The sequence below is a fragment of the Saccostrea cucullata genome, unplaced genomic scaffold (assembly GCF_032062105.1).
Source record: "Saccostrea cucullata isolate Sc308-1 unplaced genomic scaffold, CSIRO_AGI_Scuc_v1 ctg1101, whole genome shotgun sequence".
In the NCBI taxonomy this organism is placed as follows: Eukaryota; Metazoa; Mollusca; class Bivalvia; order Ostreida; family Ostreidae; genus Saccostrea; species Saccostrea cuccullata.
In genome coordinates, this window is record NW_026934140.1 from 78821 (window position 1) to 101739 (window position 22919).

At 34.4% G+C, this 22919-nt stretch overlaps 1 protein-coding gene across 1 annotated transcript in view; it reads left to right on the plus strand.

The window, feature by feature from the left end:
- The window catches only part of LOC134240032 (uncharacterized), a gene marked incomplete at its 3' end in the record, with an annotated part of 72617 nt that extends 53919 nt beyond the window's left edge, over positions 1 to 18698 (plus strand). The window contains exons 9-10 of the mRNA XM_062722147.1: positions 14418 to 14858; positions 18498 to 18698. Coding sequence (XP_062578131.1) covers positions 14418 to 14858; positions 18498 to 18698 — 642 coding nt within the window. The remainder of the gene's footprint in view (positions 1 to 14417; positions 14859 to 18497) is intronic.
- Between the last annotated feature and the right edge of the window lie 4221 nt (positions 18699 to 22919).

Consider the following 22919-nt stretch of genomic DNA (forward strand, 5'->3'; position numbering starts at 1 on the left):
AACTCTTTCACTTCATACCTAGGGGGCTTTACTTTCGCATTGCGGACACCATGCATCCAATCACTGGGTGAAAACATCTCTGAGTGTTTAGTTGATCTTTCAATCACGGCATGGACAGAATCCCCCTCCATCTGTGAGTGTCCCCGTTCAAAATAATTGTGTGTTATTTTTTGTATGGGAAAATTAACAACAGAGTAGAGGCACATTCCACTAAATGGTAAATTTCTCTGCTGGCCAGTGCAACTATCTGAATAGTACACTAGTTCTTCAACTGATCCAACACTTCTGTTGTACTCTAGCAGACAGGAAGCTATTTCACAACTTCCCCGCTTTGCTATGGTTTCCCACCACATGTTACAAACAGTTTCTTTGGTAACAACATCAAATATAGTGAAGTTGTAAGTAGCAAGTTTTCTGCTGTAGTACAGTTCATTTATTTGAGCCTTGAGGGTAACAAGTACCTTCTGCAAATCAAAGTTTATGGTCTTGATCATTTCATTCTCTGTTGCTCTTTGTTTATCTTCTTGTTTTTTCATTCTTGCTTCCTGCTTTCGTTGCTGATGCTTTTCAAATTCATGCTTATTTTCCTGTTTTTTCTTTTTCTGACATTTTCCCATATGCATCACAAAATGAACAGATATCCTTTTTTGGTTTGTGAAACCCTAAGTTGAATTCGGTCGCAAAAATTTTATCATACAGCCAGAATTTTTGTGCCTCCTTGTGATCGTCTTTACATTTTTCGACGTACAGATTATACATTTTTTTAATGGAGAGAGAGCTGTCCAAATATTCTCGCTGAGTTGATTTTCTACAATAGTGCGATTCTGTTTTTGGAAATGAACGAATATGTTCCCTGATTAGCTGTTTGTCTTCATCAGCAATTTTATTTTTTGGAACATGTTTCCCCCTATTGTCTGTGGAAGTGAAGGGGTTCTTTTTCTTCTTTAATGTGTAGGTTACAGTTTTTTCACCAATATCTAGTGTTCCTAAAAATGTCTTTTTGCACACCTCCACCTTACATTCATCAAGAGGCAGATAGTAGTGAATTGTATGTTTTCTTCTTGACTCTTCTTCTGGATTTTTTGTCTTTCTTCGCTTTTCAGTCATTATTGCATTAGATCTTATGAAATATCTTTGGCGATCGTATGATAGGCTCCAGTAATTTTGAAATATTTCTGACATTTTGCTATTTGTTATTTTGTTTAAGCATTTGTACTTGCATTTACACGTTAATTCCCTTGATTTCCTTGCAGGAATTACAATGCCTCTGTTGTTTGTGTATGTTTTTCCTTTGTTTCGTAAATTTTTGGTTCTGTTTCGTTTCCATTCAGATGGATTTCTTTGTTTTCTTCTTCTTGATTTCATTTGACCTGATATACTAGACGAGGATTCATTAACACTGTTATTGTTGTTGTCTTCAAGTTTATCTCTGTCTGCCTTTTTCTCTACTGTCACTGTATTCTCTTGTGTCCTCTCTACTGCCACAATGTTCTCTTGTGTTTTCTCTACTGCCACAATGTTCTCTTGTGTTCTCTCTACTGTCACTATGTTCTCTTGTCTTTTCTCTACTGTCAATGTATTCTCTTGTGTCCTCTCTACTGCCACTATGTTCTCTTGTGTCCTCTCTACTGCCACTGCATTCTCTTGTCTTTTCTCTACTGTCAGTGTATTCTCTTGTGTCCTCTCTACTGCCACTGTGTTCTCTTGTGTCCTCTCTACTGCCACTATGTTCTCTTGTGTCCTCTCTACTGCCACTGCATTCTCTTGTCTTTTCTCTACTGTCAGTGTATTCTCTTGTGTCCTCTCTACTGCCACTGCATTTTCTTGTCTTTTCTTTACTGTCAGTGTATTCTCTTGTGTCCTCTCTACTGCCACTGTGTTCTCTTGTTTCCTCTCTACTGCCACTGTGTCCTCTTGTGTCCTCTCTACTGCCACTGCGTTCTCTTGTGTTATCTCTACTGCCACTGTGTCCTCTTGTGTCCTCTCTACTGTCACTATGTTCTCTTGTATCCTCTCTACTGCCACTATGTCCTCTTGTGTCCTCTCTACTGTCACTATGTTCTCTTGTGTCCTCTCTACTGTCACTATGTTCTCTTGTGTCCTCTCTACTGCCACTATGTCCTCTTGTGTCCTCTCTACTGCCACTGCGTTCTCTTGTGTCCTCTCTACTGCCACTGTGTCCTCTTTACTGCCACTATGTCCTCTTGTGTCCTCTCTACTGCCACTGCGTTCTCTTGTGTTCTCTCTGCTGTCACTATGTCCTCTTGTGTCCTCTCTACTGCCACTGTGTTCTCTTGTGTCCTCTCTACTGCCACTATGTCCTCTTGTGTCCTCTCTACTGCAACTGTGTTCTCTTGTGTCCTCTCTACTGCAACTGTGTTCTCTTGTGTTCTCTCTGATACATTGTAATCTTGTGTATTACCAAAGGTTGATACATCATTGACTTTTGTGTTTTCTTTTTCATTGGTGGTTTTACAGGACTTTTTATTACCCGTATATTTTTTCTTTTTCAAGTGTTTATTCATAAGTTTTCTGTATTTTGCCAACGGGATATCGTCGCTATCTGAATCATTACTTTTCCCTTGGAAAGCTTGACATAATATGAGATCCTCCTCACTGTCAAAGTCTTTCTCAGGTTCTGCCATATCAAAAATTTTGCGCAATATGGTCAGTTTCTAAATGTTCTTTAACTGTTTTGTTTCTGTATTTTATCTTATCACAGAGTGCATCAAGTCTCATTCTTCCATTAACTACATGACTGGCCCACATTAATTTTATTTCAGTGGAGATAGAGGGTTGTAATACTTGCTCTCTTAGAGTTGTACATGCAAAGGTATAGTCGTTAGACACTTTCTCCTGCTGAGCCTCTAATTCTCTTAATGCTACAAGGATTTGCAATAATCACACTCTGTCATCCGTGGTAGTTTCAACCTTTTGCATACAAAAAAACTGAATTATGATTTGACTTTCACTGGCAATTATTCACACAATGGCGATACAATAAAAACACTATTTTTAATTTAGACTTTTTAAAGCCTTTTTATACCTGTCTATTTCAAAACAATAACTCAAATTTTGTTTCACTTACGACCTTTTCATATAATAAAGTGTTTACAATAAAATTCATTATTCAAATAAAACCTTTTTGAAACAACATGCATTATATAATTGTAATAAGGGGTAATTTCTTGTTTATATTGATATTTGAAGTAAAATCTTAAGTTTTTATTTAATTTTTTTCTCACCAATGTTGCTGCGACAATTCACATCCTTTCCCTCTTGGATTCTGGGGTAAAATGACTATTGAGTTCTATTTAGATAGATCGCTGGTCTACGGGATGTTTATTTTAGTGAAATACCAATGATATCATCACAATAATGCTAAAAACACTCACTATTAAAACGGTTTTAAAATCTCTCAAAAGTTTTCAAAGGTCTTAAGTGGTAGTTCAGACCTAGAACTCGAATAAGTTTGGTAGTTTCTATCATCTACATTGTCGTATGTGCCACTAACAACCTTTTGCTTCTGTAGGAAATTTAGTTAGGACTTTATACATATTACAAAAAATAATTTCCTTTCACATACGACAAAATTGTTCTCAGTATACCTTTTTAACTAATGTAACTACAGTTACGACCTTTTGATATGTGATAGATTTAAACAATTAGATATGGATAACGCTAAAAACGTATTTTGGGTAGTATCTACCACATACGACCATTTGCTTCTATGGCGTCGAAATATTATTAAATGTAGTTTGTATTTTTAGGCTATCTACCGCTTTCTGTTCCTGTTGTTTATGAAACTAAAGCGTAATGCAATAGCATTTCACACGAAAATATAATATAAATCTTATTTCATCTTGAAGTTATTAAGGTCAAGATCTAGTAAATGACTTTAAACTTATTTTTTAATGTAGATCCATTATGACGTCATAATCAATTTCAACTTTCTTTTCCCGTACTTTACGACTTTAACAGAATTAAATAGAAAAAAGGATAAGTTCATGTCATTCAATTTTAAATCATATGAAAAATAATCCCGATACCTATTTAAAAATATCATTTTAAAGAATAAGCAATGAACATACAAATAACCGTTTTCTGAGACTGTAGGCAATATGGATACATTTTCTCTGTAGAATATGAAATAAAACTCCTACATCCGTAATTGTTTTTTTTTTCATTGAAAATCACTGGTTAAAATATTATTCTTCATCTTGTTTATTTTAAAAGTGAACGTCACGGGTCTTTCTAATACGACCCAACGTCGGTCCCGTGTCACCTTAGGCGTCGGCACGATAAAGAACCCTCACTGTCAAATGTCAATGGCCCTGAGTGCTGAGAATTTGAATTTTCTAAATTTGAAGCCCTTCACCTGCATACGGTGACGTCTCCATGTGAGTGAAACATTCTCGAGAGGGACGTTAAACAATATACAATCAATTAATCATCTTGTTTATCTTAAAATTAGTCCCCGAAACTCCTTATTTGACCAAGCTTAAGTTATAAAGCATCATCAAAGGAATTTATTTCTTAAATTTGATAAATATGTAGCACCTTTCAATTACAAGATCTTGGCCTTAAAACTTCGAATTTTTAACAAAAAATTAATGTTATCTTTCCGTATAGCTTTCCACTTTCATATTTTTGACATGTGCATCGCCTGTGACAAGATGTATAACAGTGTTTTTGGAAAGGTCTCGTCACAAGTAATGTTCATGAACATTTGAAATGTAAAAGCCCTATCTCTTCTCATTCAAAAGTTCTGGGCAAGGTTTAAGTTTTAGTGACAGATGAACAGACGGACCGACTGATAAACGAATGATATTTCATGTCTCTTAATCGCTTCGCAAAAGCAAGGGGTAGGGGACAAAATAACTAGCAAGCAAATTAAAATAAAATTTTGGTCCCCCGCTTTTTGTGTCTTTGTGGGTGAAATTTCAACCAATTTTGCGGGACTATATAGATAATATACTTAAAACGCATTTTTTTTTAAAAAAATCATCTGCTCCTTGGATTTCAATATTACCTGCCAAACAAGAAAACTACACTAAGATTCATACCCCCGGTATTTAATTGTATCGGTTTTTGAATTCATGAACAGAGTCGCCATGGTTACTAAAATTTGGAAGTTTCTGTGAAATTCTTTTAAAACTTTTCTCCTCCTACAGCTTTATAAATGCAAATTGGCTCAGGAGTAGATTAACAGGTCTGGACGATTTCCAAATGTGGAAGTCAAGAACGATAACCGTGAATTGCTATAAATACACAGGATAAACAAGGTGCTTATCCTGTTGACCAATCAGATAACGGGCATTTAGACAAACCCATGAGAAAATAAATAAAACACGTGGTTTAAACTTTTGTAATAGTAAGATCATATGAAGAGAAATCTTCGTCATGAAGAAAGGAGCGGAGCCCATTCTTCGTGACGAAGATTTCTCTTCATATGATCTTACTGACTTAGGACAGAACCTCAGCCAATCAAATGAATGCAGTAAAAATAAACTCCTCCCACGGCTGTGTCATATATAAGGCTCAACTTGACCGCTCGTTGTACATATGGAGCACGCAATCAATATCGAGCACACACGGTTTCAGAATGGACTCCCAACCCATTGAGGTTAGCACGGGATTATATGAAATAGCTTGATTTACTGGGGAAATGGTATGGTGAAGATATTAAAGTTACTGAACTAATGAATACCCATGTCACAAGAATAGAAATATCTATATTTTGAAAAATAATTGTGTTAAGATGACAAGGCCCTAGTCAGTAGGAGTGGGTATCGCTGTCTAATGTCAAATAAAAATTTGATGAAAATTGTGATTAAATCTGTCTTCAAAGACAAGGTTCGTCTCTGATATACATGACGATGGTTGTGTTTTCTGTATGTACCGAATTTAGAAAAAAATAATAATCAAAAAGGCGACACAAGATTACAGTTGAATAAAAAGTGTTGCAAGGCCTAGTACGTTTAAATATCATTGTAAACAGAACGTGGGTTTTGAATAGTTTCTTTTTGTGTGCTTAACAAAGACCACTGAAGACACACCCATACAACTGTCAAGTGAACCAATCAGACACCGTTGAGTTTTTAGCTCACCTGAGCTGAAAGCTCAAGTGAGCTTTTCTGATCACATTTTGTCCGTCTGTCTGTCTGTCTGTCTGTCCGTTTGTAAACTTTTCACATTTTCGACTTCTTCTCAAGAACCGCTGGGCCAATTTCAACCAAACTTGCCACAAAGCATCCTTGGATAAAGGGAATTCAAATTTGTTCAAATGAAGGGCCACGCCCTCATTCTAGGGGAGATAATTGGGAATTAATGAATATTTGGTGGTATGTTTTAAAATTCTTCTTCTCAAGAACCACTCTGCCGGGAAAGATGAAGCTTATGTGGAATTATCCTCAGGTAGTGTAAATTCAAATTTGTTCAAATCATGACCCCCGGGGGTAGGGCGGGGCCAGAATGGCCGACCAAAATTTTACATAGAAAATTATAGGAAAATTCTTTAAAATCTTCTTCTCAAGAATAGCAAAGCCATAATTGATCATATTTATATGGAAGCATCCTCAGGTAGTGTAGATTCAAGTTTGTTCAAATCATGACCCCCGGAAAATTCTTAAAAAATGTTCTTCTCAATAATAGCAAAGCCATAATTCATCATATTTATATATGGAAGTATCCTCGGGGCCAAAATGGCCGACCACAGTTTTACATAGAAATATACAGGAAAATTCTTTAAAAATCTTCTTCTCAAGAATGACAATGGCATTAATGGTCATATTTATATGAAAGCATCCTCAGGTAGTATAGATTCAAGTTTGTTCAAATCATGACTCCCGGGGGTAGGGCAAGGCCAAAATGGCCGACCAAAGTTTTACATAGAAATATATAGGAAAATTCTTTAAAAATCTTCTTCTCAAAAATAGCAAAGCCATAATTGATCATATTTATATGGAAGCATCCTCAGGTAGTGTAGATTCAAGTTTGTTCAAATCATGACTCCCGGGGGTAGGGCGGGGCCAAAATGGCCGACCACAGTTTTACATAAAAATATACAGGAAAATTCTTTAAAAATCTTCTTCTCAAGAATAGCAAAGCCATAACTGATCATATTTATATGGAAGCATCTTCAGGTAGTGTAGATTCAAGTTTGTTCAAATCATGACACCCGGGGGTAGGGCGGGGCCAAAATGGCTGACCAAAGTTTTACATAGAAATTATAGGAAAATTTTTAAAAAATGTTTTTCTCAATAATAGCAAAGCCATAATTCATCATATTTATATGGAAGTATCCTCAGCTAGTGTAGATTCAAGTTTGTTCAAATCATGACTCCCGGGGGTAGGGCAAGGCCAAAATGGCCGACCAAAGTTTTACATAGAAATATATAGGAAAATTCTTTAAAAATCTTCTTCTCAAAAATAGCAAAGCCATAATTGATCATATTTATATGGAAGCATCCTCAGGTAGTGTAGATTCAAGTTTGTTCAAATCATGACTTCCGGGGGTAGGGCGGGGCCAAAATGGCCGACCACAGTTTTACATAAAAATATACAGGAAAATTCTTTAAAAATCTTCTTCTCAAGAATAACAAAGCCATAACTGATCATATTTATATGGAAGCATCTTCAGGTAGTGTAGATTCAAGTTTGTTCAAATCATGACCACCGGGGGTAGGGTGGGGCCAGAATGGCTGACCAAAGTTTTACATAGAAATTATAGGAAAATTCTTAAAAAATGTTCTTCTCAATAATAGCAAAGCCATAATTCATCATATTTATATATGGAAGTATCCTCAGCTAGTGTAGATTCAAGTTTGTTCAAATCATGACCCCCGGGGGTAGGGCGGAGCCAAAATGGCCGACCACAGTTTTACATAGAAATATATGGGAAAATTCTTTAAAAATCATCTCATGAATAGCAAAGCCATGATTGGTCATGGGACTATTTTTGGATTTAAACTTTTCAATAATAAACCAATTGCTACTTTTTCCTAGCCACAGTGCTAAGGTGAGCGATGTGGCCCATGGGCCTCTTGTTCAGAAATAGAAGAATTCTTCACCATGAAGAATCAACTCCTCGCGAGAAATGGAAGCATTTGATTGGTTGAATAAGTAGGTTATGTTCTAACGCTCAAAAGATTTTTAAGAACAATTTTTTTTGTAAACTTTATGCACATACAGGAATGATACGGCATATATGACAAATCTACCGTGAACAAACACAACCTGAAAGCTTTGAATGAATTCTAAGTGGGGTTAAACATCTGTCACTACGAAGTAGCAATCCCAAAAGTTTAATCTATGTCAAGAAATTTGATATAAATACGCCAAATGTTCAGTTTTTAGAGCCTGGAATGAAATTTTTATGCGCCGGAATATTCGGGGCGTATACTGTTTTTGTCCTGTCTGTCTGTTGTCAACTTTGTCAACTTTAACCTTCGCCATAACTTTTGAACCGTGAGAGATAGAGACTTCATATTTGGTATGCATACTCCACTAATTAAGCACTTTCAACTGACACCAAGGTCAATGACTGTAACCTTTATGCTAAAAATAGCTTTTTTGGAATTTTCGCCATAACTTTTGAAGACTTATATTTGGTATGCATGCTTTCAAATGACACCAAGGACAATGAACGTGTGACCTTGACTGTGACCTATTTGCTAAAAATTGCTTTTCAGAACTTTGTTGCCGCCGGGCGCATAGTGTTTCACAAACACATCTTGTTTTCGTATAAGAATATTTTAATCATTTCCTGAGTGTTTATTACAAAATCGCCAAGTATCTGGTATACGTGGTAAGTTATGGTGAAAAATCGTTTTTCTACACCCCATTTCTAGGTCACAGGTGACCAATTGCTATAGATCTCTTTTCGTCCGTCGTAGTACGTCGTTCGTAAACTTTTGAACATTTAAAGCTTCTTCTCTGGAACCACTAACCAATTTCAACCAAATTTGGTTTACAGCATCTATGGGTGAAGGGGAACAAAAATTGTGAATTTCATGGTCCCTGCCCCCCTGGGGCCTGAGGAATGGGACCAAAACGACTAAAACTAGTGCAATCTTTAAAAATTTTCTTTACTCATTGACATCAAGCAGTCAAACTGTTGACATGATTGTAATCAGCATTGAGTCCTCTACCAAAATTGTGAAAATCATGGCCCAGGGTCAGGAGTTCTGGTGTTAGGGTGGGGCTATTTAGATTGTATAGTAAAAGTTCATTATTTCTTTGAAAATCTTCTTCTTTGCTTCTTGGTATAAAACAAACTAACCAAGGACATAGTTATGATGACCAAGAGTGCCTCTTCGAAAATTGTGAATTTCATGGCCCCTGGGTCAGGGGTTCTGGTGTTTGGGTGGGGCTCTTTTGATTATATAGTGAAAATGCATTAATTCTTAGAAAATCTTCTCCTCTGCTCCTGGGTATTAAACAAAATAATTAAGTACATAGTTATGATGAGTAGGAGTGACTCTTCCGCAGTTGTGAATTTCATGGCCCCTGGGTTAGGGGTTCTGGTGTTAGGGCGGGGCTCTAATATAGAGAAAAAACATTCATTCTTTGAAAATCTTCTTCACTGCTCCTGGGTATTAAACAAAATAATTCAGTACATAGTTCTAATGACCAAGAGAGCCTCTTCCGAAATTGTGAATTTTATGGCCTTTGGGTCAGGGGTTCTGGTGATAGGGCGGAGCTCTATTGATAGAGAAAATGCATTGATTCTTTGAAAATCTTCTTCACTGCTCCTGGGTATTAAACCAATGAACTATGACCATAGTTACGATTAGGAAGGATGTCTCTTCCAAAATTGTCAATTTCATGGCCCCTGGGTCAGTTGTTCTGGTGTTAGAGCGAGGCTCTATTGTTTTTATAGTGAAAATGCATGAATTCTTTGAAAATATTTTTCTTTGCTCCTGGGTTTTATGCCAGTGATCTAAGTATATATATTTATGTTGAAGAAAGCTGCATCTAGCGAAATGGTTAATTTCATGCCCCTGGGTCAGGGGTATCGGGGGGGGGGGGGTAGGGTGTTACATATTCTGAAAATAAATTAAATAAATGCTATCAAATCTGCTCTTCGGTATTAATAAATCATCTATGATGAAATAAAATTTATGTTAAAATTTCCACAATTTTGATATTTGTGCTTCCTGTTGGGTCTTGGACAACTGGTTACAAAGTGGAAATGCATTTTTTTCTTTGTCACTTTGATCTACCTCTGGGTATTAAGTAACTAGAGTAAGCATGCTTAGTGTATAATTATGATAAGCAACGGGGCCTCATTCAACATTGTGAATTTCATGGCCTCTGGTTTAGAACACAAACCAAATTCCATTGTTTGAAAGTTGTTACATGATACTCAGGTGACCTATAAGGCTCGTGGGCCTCTTGTTAGCTCTACTTGTCAGAGACCAGAAGAACTTATTCGATAGTAATGCGTACGGCGTCAGTCCGTCTGTCTGTCCAGCTGTCTGTCTGTTTGTAAACAATTTTTCAAAATGCTACTCCTCCTACAGTTTTGGTCTGATTTCAATATAACTTGGCACACAAGTAGACTTAACTAAAATACATAATTCTGTTTATCGGTTTTTGATTTCGATGAAAGGTGTTACCGTGGTTACTAAAAGTAGACATTTCTTTGAAATTGTTTCAAAATGCTACTCCTCCTACAGTTTTATTCTGATTTCAATATAACTTGGCACACAAGTAGACTTCATGAAGATACATAATTCTGTATATCGGTTTTTGACTTCGATGAACGGTTTTGCCGTGGTTGCTAAAAATAGATATTTCTGTGAAATTGTTTCAAATACTACTCCTCCTACAGTTTTGGTCTGATTTCAATATAATTTTGCCCAGAAGTAGACTACAATAAGATACATTATTCTGTTTATCGTATTTTGATTTCGATGAACGGTGTCGCCGTGGTTATTAAAAATAGAAATTTCTGTGAAATTGATTCAGAATGCTTTTCCTCTTACATTTTGGTCTGATTTCAATATAACTTGTCACACAAGTAGACTACACTAAGATACACAATTCTGTTTATTGTTTTTTGATTTCAGTGAACGGTGTTGCCGTGGTTTTTAAAAATAGAAATTTCTGTGAAATTGTTTCAAAATACTCCTCCTCCTACAGTTTTGTTCTGATTTCTTTATAACTTGGCACACAAGTAGACTACACTGAGATACACAATTCGGTGTATCGGTTTTTGATTTTTATGAACAATGTTGCCATAGTTACTTAACATAAAACTTTCTGTGAAATTTCAAAATACTACTCCTCCTACAGTTTTGTTCTGATTTCAATATAATTTTGCACAGAAGTAGACTGCACTAAGATTCACAATTCTTTTTATCATTTTTTGATTTCGATGAACATTATTGCCTTGGTTACTATAGATAGAAATTTCTGTAAAATACTATCAAGATGCTACCCCAAATACAGTTTTAGTCTGATTATAATATAATGTGGCATGCAGGTAGACTACACTTAGAACATAAAGAGACTTAATCAAGGATCATTATTCTATTTATTGCTGTTGAAACGTTTCAATTCATAACTGCTACTTTTCTCTTCCTTTACTATAAGTAAAACCAGTAGAGCTTCAGTCTCGACAGAGACTTCTGGTTTCTACCTTTATCTTGTGTCCATTTAAAGTGTATATAACATGGTATTTATACAGCGCTCATAAACCCGTGATACTTTAAGACTACATGTAGTCTAAACGATAAACAAGTGTATGCAGTAGTTTTATCACAATGAAAACACCGCGATATCGATGAAAATCGGACACCTAAGCAAATTATTTTTACCAACAAATACATGTAATATGTTCTGCAAATGTTATGATTGATAACTTGGCGATGTGATCTATTCCTCTGTAAACAATCACATTGTTACATGCAGTCATTTTCTTTTTTCAAGATGAAAATGCCCAGTTTGTTCACGGTAAATATGCGAGGAATACCTTATTCTCCCAAACTTGCCATCTTACTTTTAAAGATTTTTTGTCAAAAAATCTTTTTGAAGAAAAAACAAAAGCACGTGTTCTACTTTTGTTCCTTTGGAAAATTTGTTTTGGGATGTGTAAAAATATTGTTGTCTGATTGGACAGAAAAATATTTTACGTGTATATGATGTATATTTATAGCAACTTTCAGTTATCGTTCTTGACTTCTATTTGGAAATCGTCCTGACCTGATTAAGGTTAAGTGCTACTTTTTAACTCACCTGAGCCGAAGGCTCAAGTGAGCTTTTCTGATCACATTTTGTCCGTTGTCCGTCCGTCTGTAAATTTTTCACATTTTCGACTTCTTCTCAAGAACCACTGGGCCAATTTTAACCAAACTTGGCACAAAGCATTCTTGGTCACGCCCCCTCACAAGAGGAGATAATCAAGAAAAGACAAAAATAGGATGGGGTCATTAAAAAATCTTCTCAAGAACCACTGGGCCAGAAAGCTGAAACTTATATGGAAGCATCCTTGGTTAATGTTGATTCTAAATTGTTAAAATCATGACCCTTGGGGATAGTGTGGGGCCAATATAGGGAATGAAAATTTTAAATTAAATATATCGAAAAAAAATCTTTGAAAATCTTCTTCTCAAGAACCCATGAAGCATAAAAGCTGACAGTTATGTGGAAGCATTCTGGGGTAGTGTAGATTCTAAATTATTAAAGTAAAGACGGGGGCACAATATATATAAGAAGAGGGAAAATCTGGTAAAGAACTGCATCAACAAAGTTACTCAGGTGAGCGATGTGGCCCATGGGCCTCTTGTCTTTTGTTCTCCATATAGACCAGTAGAGCTAGTCTCATAAAAAAAATTACAGTTTACAAATTTGAAATATTATTATATAATTTCTGTTTTTGAGGTCAATACGATGATTTAGCCACCAACAGAGTACAATATTTACGGAGACCGAAGATTTTGTACAGATTGAAGGTGGCTTAAGGTTAACAAAAGTTTAACAAAAACTGCATTTATTTTCATTTATTATACTTTAAATTTATCAATTATTGCAAAAATAATTTGTAGGTCGCCATATTATTTTAGATGGGAGACATAAATAGATGTATATGTCAACATAAATAAAATCGTACATTTTTTGTAAACAGTATTATAATGACCAGTAGAGCTAAAAATTTTGTAAAAACCGGTTCGAATGCATAATCCTGGTCCTGAAAGCTCTTAATTATTTGCTACTTGTCAGACACTTTTGAATTGTGAATATCAGGCAAACTATTTTACATTAAAAGTGCAAAACAGAAAATGCCTGAATGAAGTTACATGTACCTGAGAAGGAGTTATTGTCCTTGTCAACATTTTTTTTTGAAGATTGAATAATTGATTAAATGAAGAAAATATGCATTTTTTTAAATTCTTCAATTTAACAATTTATTATTACACCTACTGAGAAGCATTCTTCCAAAACATATTGTTCTATTAGGTATGGATTTAAATCAATACCATTGACCATCCAACTCCAAATTAAATATCCTCTAGTGTTATTTTCACCTGAGTGAAAGTTGGTAGCAAGTGAAATAGCTTTCCAACATATTTTGTTTTGAGTTTGGAATTTCCTGATCTATATTTAGACCAATGTATAGAAAATAAATCCTTATATTCACCTCGAAGGTCACGTGCAGGTGAATATAACGTACTGATGTAGTATTTTTCTACATTGTTGAATCGCACCCAATCAGAGAGAAAGCAATTATTCAATCTTATGATAAACTAAAATTTAACTCATTTTTAAAAATATTTATGTAGTTAATTTCATGTATTTATCACCGAGTTAGAATTAAATATTCTAAACAATACATGCAAGTCTTTTGGTAATTTTAGTGATTTCATAAGGAGTTTCCAGTTATAGATTATATTTGAAACACGTATTTGCTTAAAAAGATTTTTTGCACCCGAATCGATAGATCCGGGTCATATATTGTTTTTGTCCTGTCGGTCTGTCTGTTTATTTGTCTGTTGTCAACTTTAAACCTCGGTATAACTTTTGATCCGTGACAGATAGAGACTTCATATTTGGTATGCATACTCCACTAATTAAGCTCTTTCAAATGACACCAGTATCAATGTCCTTGTGATTTTGACTGTGACCTTTATGGTATTTGTTGCCACCGGGCGCATAGTGTTTCTCACACGCATCTTGTTTTTTTTTTATCTTACTGCATTGCATGTATTAAATTGTTCTAAATTAAGGATGTTTCCGATAGTTTCGTCGCCCTTTTGTCTGGCGTTGAAGAGCGATTCCTCAACTGTCCAATGTTATTTTTGCCACAGGAGGACAATCATACTAGCATATTGTACATTGATTGGTAAATCATATTTGCATTTTGTTGAATGATTTGTTCTCTTGTCACTGAGTTTGTGTGGGTTGAATTTCAGGTTACGTGTTGGACTATTGTCAGCACCATCCAACAGACATAATGCCTGACCCCATCAACTGTGCTATGTATGTGAACTGTTCCACAGGCAGGACAAGGTTTGGAGATTACAAACTTGAATGTTCCTATCCTCAACTATTTGATGTGTCTTCTGGAAAATGTAAGAATTTTGATACAGTTAACTGTCAAGGAAGAAGGATTCCTGTTGAACCATGTGACTATGAGCAGAACATATGTCTCGTGGGAGATAACTCCTGTAAACCTTGTCCAGAGAGATTCCCAAGCTGCAGTGGATTGATAGATGGTTTCAATCCTGATCCCAGATCTCTATGGACAGGACACTATATTAGGTGTTTTCACAACAGAACAGTGGCTGTGGAGACTTGTCCAAACGGATATTTTAATGTCAGAACAAGACAATGTTCAGAGTTTGTCAACCCAGGTAATTTTTTTAATTTCATTATGCCTCACAGTACACCTGATTATACACAGTTCCTTTTCACAATTATACACAGTTATCGCTTTTCATCGGCCACCGTTACAGTACTGACAGTGTGACAAGAGTGATAGAATGCACTACAAATAAATAGCTGACAAATACAGTATTCGTTTTCCAAAGTCGACCGTACTGAGATACGTATGAATAATATCATTCGTAATGAAAATATGACAACATAACAGTGTTCAGAGGTCAATGAAACAATGAAAATGTTTTTATAGAATGTTTTGAAGAATTACATGTACCTCAAATATAAATTTCCTATTGTAAACATTTTGAAAACCGCGACGTTCATCAAATTATTTAAATCACTCAGTGTCAGAGATGGCACTTAATTTTAATTCATTTCTTCAAGATACGCAAAATAGTATGACTGTACGCAAATACATAATGTACGAAGTAGAACATAAATTACCGAGACAATATTGAAGAGACCCGAGTTTATCATATAAATTAGTGGAAGAGAGTATTATTGTCAAGTCGTATATAAAATCTCAGTGTTTGAAGGTAGTAAAACGCTATATTTTAAGAAATATTTTAACGATTAATTTAAAAATCCTTTTACAATGCCACACAAGTATGATGAAGCCAATACAGTAATTGATAATACAAAGGTTCATCTGTTTACATTTTGACCAAATGTTGTTACGGATCCACAAACACACACTCGCACCCCACACACCCTAACGCATAGTAGCAAAGCTTTATCCTCTCCGCAACTATTGCATGAGGGGAGATGTATACAAAATTTTATTTTTTTTAAATCTGCCCCTTTGAAGACTTGAAGAACTATTCCATAAATACCTGGTAGTTTCATTCTACATAAAGCTGGAAAACGAACCACAGGGCATTTCATCAACTAGCAAGAAAAAAGATTACTCTTAAGTAAGGGCTGACAGGGGCGTAAATACTGTTATCTATGATTCGATATTTTTTTTTCTTTTATACTAGTATATCAGATCTAAACAGTCTGCAGCGATATCAAATTTCACTACAAAGAACTATATGCGGTATATTGCATATATTTGCCCCCACAAAAGTCAAATTTTGAAAACTTCCTGAAATGTGCTGAATTCAATAAATTGTATGAGAAATATAAATTAACAGAAAATATTATAGTGTCAAAGCAGTGTATTCACAATTTTTGTTTTTATGACGTCACAAACTAGTCCGATTTTATACCTTTTTTCAGAAAGAGGACAAAATGGACAAAATTTCAACAATTTTAGCTTTAAAATTTATAGAGCGCAAGTTTGTTCAGGAACAATATTGACATATTTCATTGATATTATCATTCTACACATTATATCAAAATATTGATCCTGAACACACATGCGCTCGGTGACTTTTACTCAAAATATCGACGAAATATGTACATTTTTCTGTAAAATTCATAAAAAACTGAAATTTACGTCATGTTTGTGACGTCATTACGTACATATGGCGTCATTACTTATGAAAATATTTAGTGCTTTGAAGTCAGCATATACTCCCCTGTTTAAGAACTTAATTAAATACATCTCCATCAAAGTTTGCTTTGGGGGGCAAATATTGGTTATTACCGAATAAAGTTCTTTTGCCCTGTATTTTGATAAAAGTCAGAAATTCCTTTCTGAATTATAGAATTTCCAAAAAATGCATATCATTTTCCCATATGTGACCTCCTTAGAGCCGAATTTGACCTCATGAACATGTGCATTTTTCCGTATTTTCTTATGTTGCGGAAAGCATCCATTTTCATTGGAATATTCTTTCAGAAAACACACAGCAAAAGTATCGCCCACAAAGAGTTTTATTTTTAGTTTAAAATGGGACAAAGTAAAAGAAATTCACAATACTCAGGTGATCAGCAAGGCCCACTGGCCTTTTTCTTGAAGAGTTCTAATGGCAATCTGTGGAATAGTGGATTAACATAGTGAGAGATATTGCATAAACTAAAATTCATGTACAGTAAATCTGTTATGTATTGGCAGCGTTAATAACTTCCGATCAAAGTTGTGTGCTTAACAGTGATATCTACAATCACAATTTTTATGAAAATAAAAATCTTTTATCTTGTAGACTTCTTGTTGTCCCCACCCCCTTTCGCGAAAGGGACATTAAATCTCATTCGTCTGTCAGTCAGTCTGTCTGTCTGTCCGTCCGTCACAAAAACTTTAACCTTGCCCGTAACTTTTGATTTAGTGGAGCTATAACTGTCATATTTCACATGTGTATTCTTTCTGACAAGAACTTTCTTTGAGTACCACCAAATTTCACCTTGACCTCGGAGTATGACCCACTTTTACACAAAAATTTTGAACTTTTACTTTGGCCATAACTTTTGAACGGATGATACTAGGACTTTTATACCTCATATATAAATTCTTTGTGTGAAAACCTTTCATTGGATACCAACAACTTTGACCATAGAGATTTCCGTTCTTATGAAAAACCATAACTAGTAAGAGCTTGGGCTTTCATTCATCACATATGTAATCCTTGTCAAAAGTCCTTTCATTGGATAACAAGAACTTTGACCTTCTGTCCTTGACCTTGGAGTTTTGCCTATTTTTTTTTAAATCATAACCTTGGTAATAACTTTTGAAGGGTTCGCGGTAGAGCTTTCAAACGTCATATATTTAATCCTTGTTACAAGACCTTTCATTTGATATCAAACACTTAGACCCTTTGACCTTGACTTTTGACTTCTTCTTTTTTAAAACTTTAACCTTGGCCATAACGTTTGAATGGTAAGTGCTAGGGGTTTCATACTTCACTTCACATATTTAATCCATTTGAGAAGACCTTTCATTGGATACCAAGAACTTTAACCCCTTTACCTTGACCTTTGAGTTTGGCCTACTTTTTAAAATCTGGATACCAAATATATTTAATTTGCATTTAAGAAAAGATTTATCTTCGATTTGTTGCCATACATATACGGGGTCACCAGCCTTTTACAAACACATCTTGTTCCTTTTAACTTTACCGCTCACAGTAGCCTAGTAGTAGAGCGTTCGCTTCGTGATCGGGAGGCCCGGGTTCGATTCTCGTTCCCGGCGCCGCGTCAAACCTAAGACGTAAAAATAGAAGGTGACTGTTCCTTCGCCAAGCGCTCGGCATCAGAAGTGAAAGTCACGGGTCTTTCGGATATGACCTTAAAAACGTAGGTCCCGTGTCACGGTAGGCGCTGGCACGATAAAGAACCCTCACTGTTCAATGGCCCTGAGTGCCGAGTATAGGTCTAAATTTGAAGCCCTTCACCGGCAAATGGTGACGTCTCCATATGAGTGAAAAATTCTCGAGAGAGACGATAAACAATATACAATCAATCAATCAATCCTTTTAACTTTTGACTGAGAAGAGATAGTGCTTTCATATTTGACATGTGCATTACCTATGACATGATATTTCCGAGCATGCTATGATTTCTGAATCCTTAACCTTGGCCTTCACGATTGACCTTACTTTTTCAAAATTCAACTTTGGTGATAATTTCTATGTGACATATGATAGAGCGTTCATATTTGACATCTCACCCAAAAAGACACCGAAAGCGGGGGAACACAATTCTTTGAATTTGCTTGTTTTTTCTTGCAGTTGATGTGAAAGACTACTGTAAATATCACAAAGATGATATTTTGCCAAACCCTGACAACTGTGCTATGTATTTCCACTGTAAGAGATGGGCCAATCCATTACAGGAATGCCAATATCCCTCCTTGTTTTCACAAATTACCAACAAGTGTGAACCATTTCCTGCAGTGTTCTGTGGCTCTCGTCCAGAGCCTGTAGCACCATGTACGTACTGCACTATCAACTGTATAGTATGTTATAGCACAATGTCCGGTAATTAATATCAGAATAAAAAAAGACAAGTCAACAGTGTTAGTAAAACGTAAGCGCTTTCATTATTTCTTAGACATTTTACATTTTTCTTGCAGTATAAAAATGTACCTTCGGCAGTCCGATATTAGTGAGCAGTTTGATATTAATCGTAATATCAGACTGTCTCAGTACTGATATCCTTCAAAAATTGGACTGCTACTGAATAAAAGATACAAAAGTGTGATAATTTAGAAAACAGCAAATTAGTAAAATTTCATATATAGAATGATGATTGTGAAACAATGATCATACAGAATTGGAAAATAAAAAAAAAATATAAAGTTCCAATAAAACCGAATATACTACAAATGTAAGTATACGGTAACAGGAAGAAGAACATGCAAAGGCCGACATATAATACTCCTTTCGTGGTCTTAGATTTTTTTCGTTTCATTCTTGTTTTTATGTGCATTGAAAATAATGTATTGACCTGTATTTTCCATGATACTTTTGTCCTGTTTTGGAAAAAAAATACGTTAAATTTGATAATTTCATCACGATCGAGTAGCACGGCTGTGTAAGATGTACGTCTATACACTCGTCGGATCTTTACAGCAAAATATATTGAACTGCTCCTTATATATTGGTTGTAGTGAGAGAGTTTTCCAAGCGTAGGCTCTCTCACAAGAGAAACACAAAAACACTTTAAAACCCCCAAAATGTGTTAGAAAACAAAACTCAAACATTAGACACTATAAAGGACAACATACAAACAATTTGATTTCAGTTTTCTCGTAGAGGAAATTTGTTTTTTGAAAAATCAAGGGGGTATTTGATAATTAAATAATAATTTCAATAGATTCGCTACAAATTTTGAAAGAATTTGACAGGATTTTAACGTTTCCCTCAAAGTAATTAATTATGGATCGCTGATAACAGTATGTTTGTTTTTCTGCTCTGGGGTGTTAAAAATCAAGGTCCATGTACAATCGGACGATAAACAAAAAAATTGAAAAGGCTTATTACACCTTCAGCACCTGTTTTATTCTCTGTGATTGTTCACATCTGCATTTTTCATTCCATTCCAAAATCATCATTCGCTAGATTGTCTGTACGATAATTGCTTTAAGTTCCATGTACGTTTAAAGGAAGAAATATTTTGTTAACACTCTTCATTCGAAACTTATAAAATTACTTCAATTGCCTTCTACAGTGTAGCTGATTCCCTAGATATTGAGTAGTTTTTATTTAAGCCTGCATTCTTGAAAGAATTGCTTCAGTTGTCATTAACACCCTTGTCTTTTGTTCTAATATCGGACAATACTAGTCTCAGGTAAATCAAATGATAATTCAACTAAATAACTTCAAAATAAATGGATTTCTCGAAAAAAAACTTAAGTTAAATCTCAGACTTAAGTCTGAGTTTTTACTCAAATTTCTGAGAAAAATCTCTAAAATTTGAGAAAACTCAAAATATTGCATTTCTCGAAAAAACTTAAGTTCTTTTTCTTACTCAAACTCAGACTAAACTTAAGTTACCTTCTTAGTAGACTTAAGTCCTTTAAAAAAATCTCAAATATGCCCGTGAAAAACAGAAATATGTAGTTAATTAAATAATACATTTGAAATAGATTAAGTATTTTTTACATTATTTTAGACCATGACAAACAAATTTTTTTTGGAGTAATAAAGGTACCTTAGCTAACATTGTTGAAAATGAACCAAATATTAACTCAATGTGTATCCTTTTTTCATATTATACAGTTTTATTAAAGTCTAAAAATCGAATTTTCCATTGTGTTCAGGGGTTTCCTTGAAATACATGTTATTGTACATGTAATTTGTAAAATAATGTAACAAAAATAGATGCTTCAAGTTAAAAAACATTTATTACTGAACTTTTGATACAGCGCAACACATATATGATATATTAGTGTAACAAATTAAAGAATAAATATATAAAATGAATTTCTGTAATATATATTTTCTATAAAATTTAACAATTCTTTTGTCTCTTGTGTGGTATTTAATATCTTATTAAAGGAGAAAATTTCTGTGTGTATTGTATTGTACATGTATAAGAAAAACTATTAAAAATAGAGTCGGTAAATATAGATACATTTTGCTGAAATGTGGCTAGGAAAAGTTTACGTACATGTTTGTATCTATACTTTTATAGTGGTAATAAAGTGTGTACAGATATTCAATTGCCTAAGAAATAAAACAAAAGTTTCTTTCAAATTAGGGTATTAGTTGAAACATTCCTCAATAATATATAGTTTCCCCCAAGAATTTGTCATTGAAAGATTACCGCTTTAACAAATTTCCTCACTAAAATTTCTGACTCAGAGAAACTTCGAACAATTTAGACATCACAATTAAGGTAATATACGTTATATAAATAATAACAATTTTTATATACCCAGGTACATTGTATTATGAAGATCTGAGAAACAAAATAGATGTTCCATGAACATGTGGTGAAAATAAAGTGAAACAAATTATTTCATCATGTTCAGCATACAAGTGTTTAAAAATACAGCATGTTTGTGTTGAAAATACACGTCTTGTTATGTTCCCCAAACGAAGTTGGGGAACATATTGTTTTTACTCTGTTTCTTATTATGTTCCCCAAACAGAGTTGGGGAACATATTGTTTTTACTCTGTTTCTTCTTCTTATTATGTTCCCCAAACGAAGTTGGGGAACATATTGTTTTTACTCTGTTTCTTATTAAGTCTTCCGTTCACAACGGAAGACTTATAGTGTTTGTATTGTTTCTTTTTATTATTATTATTATTATTATTATTCCTCCCAAATTTTGTGAGCGCGATTACTCAGAGATGGCTGGATAGATTTTCACAAATTTTCTCATGTAAGTAGGTTGATATATGAAATTTATATAAAATTCCGTTTTTTGAAAAATTCACTTCCGGTCTGAAGTTATGGCCGATTTTCGAATTTTAAAATGGACTTTTGTCCGGCAGTTTTCTCGGAAACGGTTTGAGGTGAAGATATGAAATTTACAGGAGTATTAGATCATGATATTCTATTTGTTTTGAAGTTGTTTTCGTGTGTTTCCAGTACTTCCTGTCCGAACCGGAAGTGAATTTGTTTTTGGTCAATTTTTGATTTTTTTGTTTTCAGATATTTTTTCGAGATATTCTTATGTGAAACAGACATTTCTCTACAAATACTAAATATATAATTTGTTTTTAAATCAGATTCCGCATTTTGTATATTTTCGGTACCGAAATTGTCTCTATTTACGTAGTATGTATAAGGTGGGCAAAGAAAGATAACTCTGACCTGTGAATGAGAATAGAAATTTCGAGATAAAGGCGGAAATAGTATTGATGACGTTAGAGACATATATACGCTCTCCAGATCAACATATTTACACATTAGATAATCTCTCTTTTGCATGTTACTTAATTCACTATATGCTTATTAGTTTAAATTTGGCTGTGTAGTGTTAGTCTGTATATTGAAAGTTTTTGATTTACAAATTTATATCTAAAAAAAATATCCGTTCTGTGTCAACTAAGCACTTTGAAGAAAATAATGTTGTACGCAGTATACATTACAGCGATGTATATACAAATTATTCTACAAAAATACTAAACATATTATTTATTCAATCGGATTCTGCATTTTTGAGATTTAAGGTTCCGTCTATAAATTCATTTTCTCTATTTACGTAGTGACGATGAGCAAAGATAGATAACTGACTTGTAAGTGGGAATAGAACTTTCGAGAAAAAGGCGGAGGTAGTATCCATTACGTCGCAGACGTCTATATCCACACTTTTCACATAAAAAAATGTTTAGACTTTGAGTTTCCATATCCACTTCTGCATGAAAGATTACGTTGGTTATAATTACTGCTTTCAGTATATGCATAGTTTAAAGTTGTCAGCGTAGTGTAAATCTGCAATGTCTGTTATGATTATATTTTTAAAAATATTCTTAATTCATTCTCTAATTTGAATGCGAAATTATCCCGGAATCCGAGTCTTATTTTCGATTCTAAAATATTATATGTGCTCAAAAGGGAACTGAGAGATAGAAGAGTAGGTGTAAAGCCTTTAGAGATAAATTGATATCTGCAACTTAAAAGAAAGAAAATCAATCTATAGATTGGATTTGGTTTTAACACGTATATTTCATTGATTAAAAGTCTTATAGTGTTATTT